The 16,667-nt window shown below is 39.2% G+C and overlaps 1 protein-coding gene across 1 annotated transcript; it reads left to right on the top strand.

Annotated features, from left to right (window-relative positions):
* The first annotated feature begins 3,227 nt into the window (after positions 1 to 3,227).
* LOC109912678 (growth arrest and DNA damage-inducible protein GADD45 beta-like) lies at positions 3,228 to 5,658 on the top strand. The gene is made up of 4 exons (XM_020512113.2): positions 3,228 to 3,686; positions 3,843 to 3,944; positions 4,096 to 4,309; positions 4,658 to 5,658. The coding sequence occupies exons 1-4, from the start codon at positions 3,643 to 3,645 to the stop codon at positions 4,769 to 4,771; spliced, it is 474 nt and encodes a 157-aa protein (XP_020367702.2). The 5' UTR covers positions 3,228 to 3,642; the 3' UTR covers positions 4,772 to 5,658.
* The last annotated feature ends 11,009 nt before the right edge of the window (positions 5,659 to 16,667 follow it).

Raw genomic sequence — 16,667 nt, 5'->3', positions numbered from 1 at the left:
TCCCCCATTTCTGAAGAAGGGTCCAGACCCGAAACGTCAGCTTTCCTGCTCCTCTGATGCTGCCTGGCCTGCTGTGTTCATCCAGCTCCACACCTTGTTATCTAGGATAACTCATTGGCTCTTCTTCAAAATAGTGCCACAGAATCTTTGACGTCCATTCGAGAGTGCATTGGTTTACTGTCTCATCCAAAAGCAAGTGCTGCATTCACCATCTGAGCTATGATTCACATGCATTCACAATCTGAATTGCATGATTTGACTGCCTTCAAAGAAAATTAATTTCTATCAAAATTCTCAAAACATTGACTTCACATTGCTATTAGTGCCACATTAAGGGGATTGGTTAGCTCAGTTGGCTGGACAGCTTGTTTGTGATGCAGACTGAAACCAACAGCATGAGTTCAATTCCTGTACTGGCTGTGGTTACAATGAAGGATTGTCCTTCTCAACTTTCACCTTTCCTGAAACATTGTGATCTTCAGGTTAAACCCTCACCAGTCATCTCTATCTAATGTGACATAGGACTATGGCAACTTCACCTTTTACTTTAGTGCCATGTTAGTAAATGCCAACAGATGCAAAGTAAAAGAAAGACTCACAATTATCTTAGCCCTTATTAATAGGGTTATAGATTATAAGAGTAGAGATTTTATGTTGAACTTGTATAAGGCACTACTTCAGTGAAAAAGGGAGAATTAAGATGAGTTCTGAGCAGTGCACTTTATGAAGGATATGATAGCATTGGAGATTGTGTAGAAAAGATTCAGGAGGATGGTTGTAAGGATGCATAAATTCAGTGGTGAAAACTGATTGGAGAGGTTAGTTCAGTTTTCCTTTTAGAAAAGAAGACTGAGAGGAGATTTGATAGAGGTATTCAAAATCATGAGGGTTCAAGACACTGCAAACAGGGAGAAGTTGTTCCCACTGAAGAAAGGATAGAGAATAAAAGATTTAAAGTAATTAGCAAAAGAATCAAAAGTGACATGAAGAAGATCTTCTTCAAACAGTAAAGCTGGAATTTGCTGCCTGAGAATGAGGTAGAGGCATTCAAAAAAGAATAAGACTGTAATCTGAAAAAGAAGAATATACAAGGTTACAGTGAGATGGCCAAAGAATAACACTACGGGAATCACTTGTTTGGACAGCCGAGTAGACATAATGGGCCTAATAGCTTCCTTCAGCACAGTAACAATTATGTGATTCTTCGATGGCTGCGTTATCGTGAACACTACCACCAGGTGGAGCAGTGAGGGCACACCCTCAGGAACCCGACATTGCAGGCACGTTACCAATGTGTTTTGTGTTTATATGGCAATAACTGAACAAAGAAAGAATCGTTTTGAAGCTTCCATCTGGACTGATAAATTACAGAAACAAATAGGATGAAGAAGTGAAAGATGAAAGTGGAAGAGAGGTCCCATTCCAATTGGTTAACATGATGTGGAGGTCCCGGTAGTTGGACTGGGGTGGACAAGGTCAGAAATCACATGACACCAGGTTTTCGTCCAAAAGCTTTATTTGAAGTTTTCTGGCTTCTTCGCCACTTCACCTGATAGATATTTTTAATCAACTTGTTCAGACATGTTCTGACATGTTATCGACACACTTCTGGAGAGGTGAGACCTGAACTCTTTTGGCTCAGAGGTGGGACACTACCACTGCCTCACTAGAGTCCTCCCTTCATAGACAAAGTATCTTTCATCACCTGTGGACCTCTCAAATCAGTTTACAACCAATGAAGTACTTTTGAAGCGTAATCACCGCTGTAATGTAGGAAACATTAACTTTTGAAATGTAACATTTCAAGCCATCGTTACTTTACGCATATTCATTTTATTTTAAAACCTTATAATGTGGATTGGTCTTCGAACTGGCAAAACGCTGCCCCTAAATAACATAAGTTACAATTTGCATGGTGCAAGTTATTCGTTTTTCTTCAGTTGAACGCCAGGTGGAACCAGTGAACTCATATGAGAGGGAGTAGCAGGCAACAAACTCGCCAGACGGCGCCCTTTGATTAGTTTTAAGGTTGCCCATTGTACGTATATTTATTTCTGATTTTGTTTACAAGCTGTGTTCGTTTTTCTTAACGACTTTCGGGGTGTGGAGGGAGAGGCCAATGAACGTGCATTGTTTGGAATTCCAACCATTTCTGAAGTTGTCTGTAATTTCACAAAGCACCAATCCTGTGTGTTTCAACATGTTAACATACGACTGAAAGTTACATGTGAACATACCAGATCTCTGCAAATGGATAGATTCGAAGAATAGATACAGTCACAAATACAACGAAGATATTGATGGCATCTAATTTTCCAACAAATTTAGTGGCAGATAGGTTTTTCCTTAATAACAGACTGCCCTGGGTGCCAAACGATACCCGTAAACAATCAGGGTCATTGCAAAACATCCCAGAAATGAAGGCTACGGCTGTACACAGTGACTTTGCAAAAAAAGTCAGCGATTTTTTTTGTGCAAAGCATTTCCTAATTTTCCCGTTTATTTTATATCTGTTCACTTTTGGAAAGTGCATTTAGCTGTTGCAGATAAATTATTGCTTGTACAGTCTATGATTTGTTTATGCGCTAGGCGGTTGGCAGGCGGAGTTTCCACTCAACTGGAAAAACTTGTTACGTACGCGAAATATTCCCCGTCGGAAACTAGAGAGAAGAGAAACAAATTCTATTTCCAACTGGTTCTATTTGCTTTTAATCTCGGACTGAGTGTACTATTAAGTAAAGTACATTTAGTTATGTTTTGAAATTTAGAACAGCGAAGCATATTACATTTCCTGGTGCACCAACCAGGGCAGTTTAGAACAGCCGTTACACAAGATTTAATATTTAGTGTCACCTGCAATCCACACTCGAAACCTGCAACACAGTGTGCTGCACAAGACTTCAGATTTTGGTCTCGCTCAATAACATTCTTAAAAATGCAAATTGATGCAAACTTATGAAGCTTATTAATGTCTCAACCTTTTTCGCCAAGAGCTTGCAATTAATTTCGAACAATTTGAGGCAAACAATTATAATAATTTCCAGACAAGGTGTTCTAGCTCAAATGTTAAATGCAAAAAAAAATTTGAGTTGCATTAAGTTGGCAATGAATGCGGCTGTGTGGATAATAAATAGTATCAGGGCTGTTATGATGGGGAACTACCAGACAGCTCAGCATTATCATTATCTAATTTTACATTGCAACTGTGTGGTTTTATTCTAGAAGATTCATTCCAATACGGACACGACTGGCAGCTTCATAATGCCTTGTAGCACGCGAAACTGAGTCATCGAGAGGGAGAAAAAAAATACGAAGGGAGAGAAACAAGAAAATTCCCAGAAAATACGCCATCTGGGCTCCCATGTGCGGGAGGTTTAATATTAATCGCCGGTCGGAAGAGCCAATCGCGAGAGCCGTATGCAGATGAGCCGGTGGGTGGCATGTAACCTTTAAAAAGCTGTGAACGCCGCTGAGGACTCGCAGAAAGAAGCAGAGAATAGAACGGATTGTTGTTTGAATACGGATCTCGAGCTTTGGAGGATTGTTACAATCAGTGGCAGAAAGCTACAGCGAAGAAGACTTATCACTGTAGTCTTGAATCCGCGGGCTCTTTTTTTTTACCTTGGATTTAATTACAAAAACATGACTCTGGAAGATATCACTGGAACTGACAATACTAGCAAAAAGTAAGTTGCCAGAAAATCGACCGTTTGTAGTTGGTTTTAATGAGATCAAGCGGAAAGGATCGCGTATAGATAATCTATATCCGTTGGTTATGTAGTTTGCAGACTTTTTTTTAAAATGAATAGTTTGTAAGTATATATATTTTCATCTCTATCCAGAATGCAGCCAATTGATCAAGCTTTAGAAAAATTGTTGGTGACAGCGCAACGCCAGGGCTACTTAACTGTTGGGGTTTACGAGTCGGCGAAGTTAATGAATGTGTAAGTATTGAACGTGTTTTTTTTAACCTTCATAACAACTGGAACCAGTTGCGGACAACAACTTTAAAACTGCGATTTAGCATCCATTGACTTCCAGATTTTTGTTTTGCATTGTGATTCTAATCGCCCGTTCTACTCCGGTCCCATGCAGTGACCCGGACAGTGTAGTTCTGTGTCTGCTGGCGGCCGATGAGGAAGATGAAGGCGACATCGCCTTGCAGATCCATTTCACCCTGATCCAGGCTTTCTGCTGCGAGAACGACATAAACATAGTGCGGTTGCGGGGAGTCAAGCGCTTGGAAGAACTTCTGGAGTCTGGGGACGAGACTGCTGAACCCCGGGACATGCACTGCATGCTAGTTACGGTAAGAATAGCCTCTTTCTCCACTTTCCGCCTCCATCCCCAAGCTACTGTGTTCTGCAAAAATCGACGGTGTAGACACTATTAATATCTCTCCGAGTTAAAAATTGTAATAGTAAATACTTGTGCATCCGAGGTCTGTAACTATGCGTCAATCCGGATCAGTTAGCTAATCTCTTTTTCTTCAAATTGTTACAATGGTATTTAGTCGATCTGGCATTTCAGGGGTTAATCTTGCAATTTTTCGTAAAACGAAACGACGGCGCTTGGGAGGGTACAACTGACTGGAATTGACGTGCTTTTGACGCTGACGCGATGTTTTAATCGGTTTTTTTTTTCGTTCTATTTTCAGAACTCTCATACCGATGTTTGGAAATGTGAGGCGTTGGAGGAAGTCGGAAGCTATTGCGAGGAAAGTAGAAACAAGAACCAGTGGGTTCCTACCGTGTCCCTGCAAGAACGCTGAAGGTTTCAAACCAGCACAAGAAAAGGAAGCTGAGAAGAAAGCGTCTTTAATTAAATGAGAAATGTATGCCGTTTTCTTCTACAAAAAGATGCGGGTGGATGAGGAAAAATCATGTTTGCAAAGGCATTTTTTTGTTTTATTTTTTAAAAAGAGAAAAGGTAAAGAAGACGGCATACCCGGCGGAAACTTGGCTGTTTTTTAAAGCGGCGAGTGGATTGCAATCCGCTCCCGGAACCGAGAAGACAGCTGCAGTGGAGGAGCTGGACTGGAGATGTGGACACCCGATTTGGAAACGGAATGAAGGAGAGATTTTCGAAGCAGGGCTCTTTTGTATCTAGATTTTTTTTGATAATAGACTGGACTGATGCAGAAAGTGGAAGAAAGGATCTGTGAAGACTAGAGTACCACAGGACTGTAATCCTGGTGTGGAGGATAGATCGACGTTTTTATTTTAAACAGTGGTTGGCCGGCCGGCCTCGCCCCCTCTCCATGACTGATAGAGCCTTTTTTTCCGCGTCCTACTGGAGGCGGAACAACGTGCGAGCTTGCACTGGAACTGGATTTTGGAGCTGTTTGCATTTCTAAACGGAGCTAGTTCCCCCCACACGAGTTACCTGTACTGTTTCCTTTGTACACCAAGGGGATTTGCAGCAAATGTAAACTGAACTGTTGCACTTAGCTTCAATACTGGGATGTTTTGCATAGAATCCCAATGTTATGTAACGGGCATCGTGCAATTTAATTCTAAACTATTAATCTGAAATGTAGTATTTTTCAGCGTCTTATTTATAACGTTGTGATTTCCTCTTTGTCTTTTTTCTTGATTTATGTAAAAAAAAACTCTCGTTTCTATTACATTACAATAAATATTTTAACTTTTAAAAGTATATACTCGTCTGACTTTTCTTCCCTTGTCACAACATCCACTGCTTTGGAGAAGTGGGGTGAAATACTTGACTAATTTTTTTCTTAGTGGTTGGCAGCAAACAACACTTTGAAAAGCTAATGAGCTGGTTTGGATTGTACCTGCCTAGTTTAGAATTTGATCATCAAAAAACACTTTTGAGATTTTACTGTTTCACCCTGCCATTTGACCTTTGACTGGATATGCAAAAATTAATCAGATTTTCACTTTTAGCCATGTCAAGAAAATTACAACTGTAGTTTTGGCAGTGGAGGCCAGATTTTAGTCCAAGCTGCTCTGTTTGACTCAAAATTTAAATCAATGATTTAACTGCAGCATCACACCTTCCTGCAAAGTGAATTAATGGCTTCATTTTGTAGACCATTTTAATTCCAGTTATAACTTTCCCAATGCACTCCTGACTGGAGTTGTGGGCTTCTTGGTGTTTCAATATATAGGCAAGAATCCTGTAGGTTAAAGGTGGTGGGAACAGCTAATTCATCAAGACACCTTCACATAAATATATTTGCTTTTGAATTGACAAAGCAGATGTATTGGAGTTCAATGATTCCTGAGTTCAGCCAACTCCCAATGGGAAGCTAAAACTATGATGTATTAATGTTACAATTTGGATGTGGAATTGGTGATGGTGTTTGGGACTGTCAACAAATAACAGCCTTCTCAACGAGGTATTCATGATGCGAAGCTGTCTCCAAGGTATGTTCAAATTGTAACGTGGGAAAAAGCAGTCACACTAAAATATAACTTTTGTACAGTTGTTTTGACTGTGAAAATAAAACTGATGGTGAGCAGTTTTCCTGATGAGCAATGCAGTGCCAGGAGTAGATGTTAAGTATGTTGCTCTACTGTTTTGAGAATCTTTGGGTCACAAGCCAAGTACCTGTGATTATAGATGTGTCTTCCTGCATGATAATTGTGTTAACTTATTCAAAAAGTCAATCCTTTAAATTGACAGTGATCAAAAGACATTTTGTGGAACTTGGCAGACAATTCTATTGGTCAGAGAAAATTCAGTGTAAGAGGGCAGCCTTGCAAACTTCAGATTTTCCTGTTTTTAACTACCAGTCCCAGATGGCAGGATCAGTGAGGAATAATATTTTTCAGCCCTGTGATCTTAGTGATCAGGGCTCATGATAACTGAGGTCCCCAACTCAGATGTCACCCAATGTACCTTCTTTACAATACACAGGGGTGCCAACAATAGTGGCTATCTGCATTGAAATAGAGGAAAAGCCATGATCATATCAAATGGAGCAGGGCTGAATGGTCTACTGGTATGTTTCAAACCAACAATCAAATATTGCTTTAGAATTGCAAAGTCTCCAGATAGTTCAATGGGCCATTGATCTGGAAACTCAAGTCCATTTGAAGCAGGAAAACTTTCCAAGTAAACATAAATGCAAATTTTTATGATGCCTGCAACAAGCAAAATTAGGCCATTTGGCCCTTTGAGTCTGCTGAACCATTCAATACTGCTGATCTTATACCTGAGCTCCACATTCCTGCACTATTTCCATATCAGTTGAATCCCCTAATCTAAAGTCATACAGCATGGAAACAGACCCTTCGATCCAACTAGTCCATGTCAAACATAATCCCAAAATGAACTAGTCCCACCTGCCTGCTCCTGGCCCATATCCCTCCAAACCTTTCCTATTCATGTAATTATCCAAATATCTTTTAAACATTATAATCGTACACACATCCACCACTTCCTCAGGAAGTTCATTCCACACGCGAACCACCCTCTGTGTAAAATATTTGCCCCTCATGTCTTTTTTAAATCTTTCTCCTCTCACCTTAAAAATGTGCCCTCTAGTCTTGAAATCCTCTACCCTAGGGAAAAGACAACTACCATTCACTCTGTCTATATCTATCATTATTTTATAAACTATCACTCCTCACAACTCAGCATTCACAGCCCTTGTGGGCAAAGAATGCAGAAGATCTATAACTCTTGAATAAAGAAACTTCTCAATATCTCAGTCTTAAATGACTGACCCCTTAATCTGAAATTGTAATACCAAGGTTTAGCCTCCTCAGTGAGGGGAAACATCATCCCATACTGGATTTGCTGTTCTTCAAATTGTGTACTCTTTCACATGCACCTGAGACAGCAAACAGGTCTTGGTTTAGTGTCTTTGTATAAAAAATGATACCTTGGACAGGGCTCTGTCAGCTTAGGTTTTGTGCTTAAATCTCTATTGGGGTATAAATCCACAACTAAGTGACTCAAGAGGTGAAAGTGCAATGTCTGACCATCCCTCACAAAATCCATGATGGTGAGGCCGGATAACCATGGAAGCAGCAACTGAATTATTCGGATCAAGGACACTCCTGATTCAAGGCCTGGTCCATGATGCATGCCACCAGCATACACAAAGCAGATCTAACAACTTAAATTCAAGGAGTATGGTTCACAAAATCTGACTTAAAAGGGCAATCAGTATAAAAGGCTCTTAAATGGTATGTTTGAAGCTGGAATGCTATGCAATGGAAGCGGCTTCCCAATTGGAATTCTATGGTTGGACTGGGAATTTGCAATTTATTGAAATGATTAACTGTGATATTTTATTGACACTGATCACTGTGTCTACTGCTGAGACACAACTCTTCAGAGAACTGACAGGATTACAGTTTGTTAGATATTTGTCTGAATAGATCAGCTTACTACATCATTAGTCACTAACTACCAGAGTCTAGCCAGTGTATATATGTGCACTTCAAAGGTCCACCCTGGCCTGATAAGCTATCTCACATGTATCTCATTAGACATGTCAACAAAAATAAATTACACATCCCTGTTTGCTGTCCATCATCGCCTGCTGAAACTTAAATGTCTAGACATTATGTAAAAGGTAAATTGAGAGAAAGAATATTGTAAAATATTTTGTGACATCAGAACATTCTAAAGTGCTTTGCAACCAACTTTTCAAGTGTACTGGCTTTTATCATGTAGAAAATGTGGCAGCCAATGTGCACATAGCAAGGTCCCAGTAATGTATCAATGACCAGAAACTTTGCTTCAGTGATGCTGGTTGAAGGCTAAATATTGGCCAGAATAGACTCCCCTGCCCTTCTTCAAAATAGCGCGCAGGATCTGTTACATTAATGCGCTTTGTGGTTGCATCTGCTGTCAAGTCACTTCCTAATTTCACACGTTTAGAGGAATTAAACCGGGCAAGGAGCTGGAGGGATTGATAATGCCATTAACCCCTCTATACCGCATCATGTGCAGGAATGAGAAAAGTGTGGAAGAAACTTTGGAACAGAACCTAAACAATTCCCTCATGACCGGCGCAAATCCTTCAAGTTTCTTATAATAGTAGTAAACGATAACCATCAATACAAAATTGTTAAAAAGAGGTCTTTTAAAATGCGATGAGTCATATTTTTAAAAAGGCTATCTGAGAAATGTGGGCATTTCAGTAATTCTACAGAAAACAATAACTGAAATGAAAATTGAAACTTGCTCAAATAATACACAGCTTGGTGTTTACTCATTTCTGAATTTGCTTGACCTTTAAAGGAGGTATTTTCAAAGAAATTAGCTATTTGTACAATTTAACAATCTGCAGAAGAGCAATTACTGATTTTTGCAAGAATAGATATTATGGAATGACCAGTAGCCTCAGCTGTTGCATTTATTTCAATTATATGTAAAGTACATGGCAGTTGCAGAATGCAGTATATCTCAGATTACAAAGCATTTGGATTCTGGAATGCCAATTATTTCATGCCCTACCCATGTAAATTAGGGCTCCAGACTTTAAAGTGGATGTAGGATCGCACACAAAAATAAGTCAGCCAATTTCTTTTTATGATTTTTGCAAATCTTTTAGCTTCGTTTCCTCTCCTCTGCATCCTGACTTCTCTGTAGATAAGTGCTGGTACCTTTTAGTGAGAAGTGAAAGTTACCAAAGATGACTGATGGTGAATTTAGCCTGAGAATCTCCACGACTCAGTTGAGAAGGTGGCCTTCATGGTTTCCTTAGCTAGCACAGGAGTTGAATCTGCACTGTTCATAGAATCCCTACAGTGGAGATAGAGGAAATTCAACTCTTCAGGTCTACACTGACCCTCTGAAGAACATCCCACCCAGACACACCACCCACCCTATTCCAGTAGCCCCACATTTACCGTGACTAATCCACCTAACCTGCACATCTTTGGACTGCTAGCATTACTCTGCATCAAAAACCAGCTAAATGAACTAATTGACCCCCCACCTTCCAATATCTCATCCTGTGGTCACACGAGTACCTTAACAGTGAATCCTAGTCGAATATTCCCCTGCAGAGGCATTACTAGGAAATGATTTTCCCTTACATGCCATTCCTCTGTTAGGAAAGATCCTGAGCATCGATAATGGATAGGAACTCTTAACCTTTTCCTTAATCTTAGAGTTTTGAAGTACATTTTAGTACCCCTTAACACCTTTCCTCTGAGACTAACTCAATAGAGGTTAAGAATCAAATTTGGGACCTTTTTGGTTTTTCGGTTTAGCTATTCACTGGATAAACTCACTGAGTCATGGGGGAGCCCCTATCAGAAATTTTTCTGAGAAAAACCCACATAATCACAAGACCCTTCATAACGCCACTGCCTTTTTAAAACATAATATTTGAGTATATTTTATATTTAGGACAAAAAGAGATGATAAATATTGACATTTTTATTGATTTGAAAGTGGGCTTGGGGTTTAAGTCGGAATAGCACAAATGTAAAGCAACTGGGTCTGAATTGGGAACTTTGTCAAAGTTATTTTCTATTTCTTCCATCTGTGCCAGAATTTTCAGATCTGATCTACTCCAGGAGAAGGAATAACTAGAACAGGATGTGAGACAAATTTCACAGAAAGTACATAAAGAGCAAGAGTCTGACTGTATCTGCACTCACTGTTACTGTAAAGAAATCATTGTTTAGGCAGCCTAATCTAACTGTATTGCTGGCACGCAACAGTTTCATCTTTTTACCCATTCAATATATCATTGTGTCCCTCTAACCTTTTCCTCCCTCTATCCCCAAGGTTATACTGCGTGGCCCCATTTGTATTCAGTTATTTTGCAGGCACCATTAGCACGCTAACCAGTCATTGAAACTGAGGGAAAAGAGAGTATTAGATAATGTTTGCACGAGCAACTGCAACTGCATGTAGCAATGTCCCTGTGTGTTTGTCGTGCACTGCTCACTGATGCAGAGAGACCTCAGAACAGACAAGGATATGCTTGACCATGCATTTACACATACATCAACCTCTCTGAGAAGGTTGTTTCAGTCTCGTCATTATACAGCTGCACCAATACAAGCAACTACTGTCAATGTCCCTACCTCTAAGCCAGCAAGCCCAGGTTCAAGTTCCACCTATTCCAGAGTGGGTGCCATAAAGCATCTGAACAGGTTTGTTAAAAGTATCGACGAGCTCTCTGTGTTAGATTAATGGTTTGTTTACTGATTAAAGTTAGACACTGATTTAGGGGTAAAGATAAGATCATAATGAGCAAGAGGGTTAAGATGAGTTTTTTATATTAGAATTAGATTTAACAGTTTTACAGTTAGGTTTAGATTAGGGAGAAGTTTTGGCTTAAGAGGAGTTGTAAAGTGAGATTTGTTTTCCTTTATTATTTCATAGGATGTCGACCTCATTAACAAGGCTAGCTTTTGCTGCCCAACCTTAGTTTCCCTTGAACTGAGTGGCTTATTAGTCCATTTCAAAAGGCTGTTGAAAATCAACCACATTGTTGTAGGTCTGAAGTCACATGTATGGCAGACCCGGTAAGGCCAGTAGATTGGCTTCCCTATAGGTCATCAGTGAACCAGATGGTTTTTTTTAATGATAACTGATGATAGTTGTTATGGTCACCATTACTGGGACTAACTTTTCATTTCAGCTTTATTTGGATTGAAATTCCACCAGCTGTCAAGGGGGAATTTGAACTCTCAGCCCAGAGCATTAGCCTGGAGCTTCTGTACAACTAGTCCATTGATTTGGGGCAATAAAATATTGAAGCAGAGAGTTTATTCTGAGAAGCAAATTCCATGTAATGGGAGTGATTACAATGCAAGTCACATATATAGACACACATTCAATTTACAACATTCCAAAAAAGGTTATAAAAACTGTTTTACATACTCAACAGCAGTTCTTGGAAAGACTGGGAATTACTTTGCTAATTTTACATTTGCTTAAAATTATAAGAAGTGAACTTTTAAAAATGTGGTTACAACTGGTTACAAATATGCAAGTTGGCCAGTAATTGAGGATTTCAAAGTAAACAGTATTCTACAGCATTGAAGGAAGCCATTCAGTCCATCTCACAAAAAAAGTTGTCCCATTTTTTGCACATAGCCTTGCTATGCAGAGCTGATAACTTTATATTAGAGTCCAAGTCTCCCCTAAAATTCTAAGGTTCCTCTGGGCTCTGAAGTGAAACATTTACTTCTCATAGAGACAGATTAATGACTCTAGTGCACATCTGTAGATAGAGAATGTGAGTTTCAATTTCGCTTCAATTCAATGAGCCTTTATCTAATGCTTAGTGTAAAAAGTAAATTTGCATTTATATAGGAACTTTCACAACATCAAGATGTTCCAAGGCAGAATACAGGCAAAGATTTTAGTGAGGTTGCTTGAGGGATAATTACTGACCAGGATTCCAGGGAAAAGTCTCCTGTTCTTCCCTGAATAGTGCTTAATCATTCTTCAAATTATGTCCATCAGAAAGAGCAGACAGGGCAACAGTTTAACATCTCCCCTCAACTGGCACTTCTCATAGTGCAGCACACCCTCAGCACAGCACTAAAGTGTCAGCCTAGGTTTTGTGCTCAGGTCTCTTGAATGGGCTTGAACCTACAACAAACTGACTCAGAATGAGTGTGTTATCCATTCAATTAAATACTTTAAAAGTGCAGTCACTGTTGTAATGTAAGAAACACAGCAAAAAGTAATATATTAAGATATTATAAATAACAATGTGTTAAACGATTACTTGAGCACTGTTCTGGTGTGAGTGGGTAAAGAACATTGCAGGTTGGGGGCTGGATTATTGCTTAACAGTGCTGGGTTGGGGGAGGTGAATATTGCCATGTTGGGGAGGGAAATGGTGAGCATTGCTGGTTTGGCGGGGTGGGGGGTGGGGGGTGGTGAATATTGCCAAGTTGCTGTTGTTACTAGATTCACACCAAATAGTACTTCTGAGCTCTAAGTAAATCCACGTACAAACCAGGGCAAACACTTGAGATTTACATGATTCTGGCCATCTGATACCAGTGTTCTTGGAATCATGGAATAATTCAGGCACCATCAAACTGGCAACCAGAAGTTTAAACTCCCTGCTAAAGTACCATGGATGCACCCACATGGGAACATCCTCGGGATCTTGTGGTGCATCAATGGTGAAAGTTGAGTCGGAGGCCTCTCCCCAGATTGGAAGATTTGGGCCATTGAACATTTCCAGCATTTTCTCCTTATTATAGCAGAGGAAGTAATATTTTTAAAGAAAAACTATTAGAATATAATTAAACACTGTGCCTAACACAGTACTGCAGCTCAGGCAGTAGTTGCATACTCCACCCTCAACATAGGAACTAACATCATAAGCTTACATTTGGCAATGGCCCAATTAAAAATAAACAAGTTTCCTGATGGTAAAGAAAGTGAATTGCTCAATGTAACAGATTAGAAGTTGCCAGATTCAACTTCAGTTAGTGCTGCATTAACCCAGTCTTTCCTGACTTATTGGTGCTTTAGAATTGACTTTGGATTGAGGGTACGAAAGATTTGATCACTGTAAAGGTTAGATCTTTATTTGGGCTTTGGGTCAGGTTAGACATTACTACTCATCTTTCATGGGTTACCACCTGCTTCACAAGTTACTGGAGATCAGGAAAGAAGTCATAAATTGGAAAGGGGCTTCCACCAGTCCAACAGAGCTAAAGCCTCTACCTGAAGCTATATACAAGAACAACAACAACAATCACTTTCTCTGTTTATGGCCTATACTTGATACTGCAATTGTGTTGCACACATTAGAGTCATTCTCTTAAGTGAGAGATGGAGAGCCATCACCATAATGTTTCAAACTCAAGGCCCACCTTGGTGTCGTCAATTTGGGGGAATGTATCTTCATGTATAGATGTCATGGGGTGTGGCAATTGACTCAAGATGAGAAAGGAACTGGGACAATACCTCATGAGTGACATAAAGGACACTTCAAAAGGACAAAAATAAAGAACAAAAGTTAATGGCATTATCCTTTGTTTAAGTGTGAGTTAGCACTTTGTATTCAATTTAATTTTCCTTCAATAACACAGATCTACAATTTCCATCTTCAAGTTATGTTTACATATGTCTTTAATTGAGTAAAACCTCCCAAGGAGCTTCACAGAAGCATTATCAAACACTTGACTCAGACCTGTGTAGGAGATACTGAATAAGTGAGGGATGTCCTAGGCTGGATCTCTAGTCCACAATCTCACTCAAATATTGGTAAAGGTGCCATAACAACAAACTGACTCAAGTGAGGAGTGGGATCTATAGGTTTAATCTCCTGACCATTTTTTTGGAAATTTCACTTGTGTATAAGGGGATCAGTTGTGGTTATACCCCTTGCATGTTTATCTGGGCATACCTTCCAGGATCACACATTGATATTGGCCACTTGAGTGAGTCACTTAAAGGCCAGCCTGATGCCCAGGAAATCCAGAATCCAATGTTGAAGATGATGACTTCAGGAATGAAGGAAAGAAAGAGGAAAAGTAAACTGGACATTAGAAAATTCAATGTTTGGGTCACGTTTGGAAGTTATATGCTGGAGCAATGGTTATTTTGATGAGCTGGTCATGTTGATCGAATTGAAAGAAGCTAATGGATAATATAAAACTAAAGACTAGTAGATTGGATCATTTATGATCTTTCATTTATTATATATATAGATTAGTAGCTGTTTTCATGTTCAATATTGTGACTAAAATTAAACACAGAAGCAGACCATTCAACCCCACTAGTTATTCTAGTTATTTCTATTTCACTTAAACCTTGTCCAACTTCATTTCATCTAATGCTATCAACATAATCTTGTTATTTCTGAGTCACCTTCAAGGTGGTTAATTAATCTTAAATGGATTTCAGCTATTTGCTTCAACCAAGCCTTTCTGTAACAAGTTCCACACAATTACCACTCTCTATGTAAAGGCAATTTTCTCCTGAATTTTCTTCTGCTTTTATTGATGACTGTCCTGTACAATCTTCTTTGCAAGTGGAAACATTTTCTCTCTATCTACTCTATTAAACAACATCATAATAAGCGCCTATATTAAGGTAGAACCATGAATGTTTTGTACAATGCCAAGTTTTCACATTTAAAAAGTAACTGAATTGCGTATCAGAAGAATGTGAATTACAACATAGTTATTCACTTCTTATTTGATATTGATACTACAAATAAATGACATTCATTTGTTAAACTTCTCCCAGTAAAATGCAGCAACATTTACTTTTTCTGTATTGAGCAGCTCCTAATTCAATCAATGGAAATTATTTTTCCAAATTAAAATTTCACTGGAGTCATTAGTTAATGAAACGATCCTGTCCCTCTATGTTGATTTATTATGTACAACCTACACTTCCTTCCCTGTGAGTCCCTGGGTTACTTCCAGCAGCCCAAATTTATCCCAGGAACTCTGGAGAAATTGTGAAAGAATCATAGTCAAATGTTTTCTATAAATAAATATTGCCTTTATTTAGCATGTCCTCAGGGCATAATCTAAAAAGCTTTATATCCAATGAATTATTATTTGTTGTTTCTGGGCAACTTAGCCAAAGTTACACTCAGCAAGCTTCCATGATCAACAAATATGATGAATGGTCAGATCATTTCTTTTTGGAGGTTGTAGTTGCAGGAGGCATGTTAGCCAGGACTCAGGAGAATTCTCTTCTCCAAGTAGCATCATGGCATGTTTTTACATTCATCAGAATGTACCTGAACAACTGAAGAATGACAGAACCTTTAACAATGAAACATGTCCCTCAGTACCATGACTATCTGTTAGCCAAATCCAAATGTCTGCAGCCTTTTGAACTATGCAATCTTAGCCCCTCCTCACCTCTCCTAATGTCCTCACAAACTCTGTGGTGTGACTAGGTGCCTGCAAATTCAACATTTGGAAGTTTCCACATAAAAAGGGAAGGGGACCCTGGGGTGATACATCAAAGGGTTACTGATGCGCCTGGAACCAGAACTTAGCATGAAACAGAAGAACAAGTATGGGAAAATCAGAGGAGAGAATTCGTGGGAAAAGTTATTTAACTGAAATAACATTGACAAAGCTTGCTAGAGGGTTATTCCACATATCTATTACACTGTGAGAGAAAAATACTTCTTTATCACAATTTTGCTTCAGGCTTGTCAATTTGATTCTCATGTTCTCCTGAACTGTGATCCCCAGGTTGACTAACCTGACAATTGAATTGCATGTACCTTCCATCATTTTGAAGACGCCTCTTCAACTACTTAAAGACCTGATTAGAGATAAATTAAGAATAATTATTTCCCATTACAGACTCAGTGTTGATGTAACAATATTAGTGCTGTTTGAAAACAGTGATAGTCCTCATGTTACTTTTAAAAAAATAGCGCTAATGTTACTTAAAGATGAACATCAGTTTAAAAGCATTTCTGTTGCCTAATAGCTTTGGGGTTTGATGCACTGTCTGCTGAGAAATTCAGCCTTACCTTGCTCCCACTGGTGCATCCTCCAGCATTGCAAATTCTCTCTAAATTCTGAATGTATGCTGCCAATTAGCAACTCAGGAAGTACAGTACAAACGGCTCAAGACTTGTCCCCTTTAAGCAACTGCACATTGAAATCGTTTCAGAGATAGCAGGAACTGCAGATGCTGGAGAATCTGAGATAACAAGGTGTAGAGCTGGATGAACACAGCAGGCCAAGCAGCATCAGAAGAGCAGGAAG

This window comes from Rhincodon typus, chromosome 29, assembly GCF_021869965.1.
Source record: "Rhincodon typus isolate 14 chromosome 29, sRhiTyp1.1, whole genome shotgun sequence".
Lineage (NCBI taxonomy): Eukaryota > Metazoa > Chordata > Chondrichthyes > Orectolobiformes > Rhincodontidae > Rhincodon > Rhincodon typus.
The sequence above is the reverse complement of the archived record's forward strand: the minus strand, read 5'-3'. Positions and strand labels throughout refer to the sequence as shown.

What these genes read in the sequence shown, in the direction of transcription:
- LOC109912678 (XM_020512113.2), top strand. Translation starts at nt 3,643, where the DNA reads ATGACTCTGGAAGATATCACTGGAACTGACAATACTAGCAAAAA. An exon ending in ACTGACAATACTAGCAAAAA is followed by an intron (nt 3,687 to 3,842) that starts GTAAGTTGCCAG and finishes ATCTCTATCCAG; the next exon opens with AATGCAGCCAATTGATCAAG. An exon ending in TCGGCGAAGTTAATGAATGT is followed by an intron (nt 3,945 to 4,095) that starts GTAAGTATTGAA and finishes GGTCCCATGCAG; the next exon opens with TGACCCGGACAGTGTAGTTC.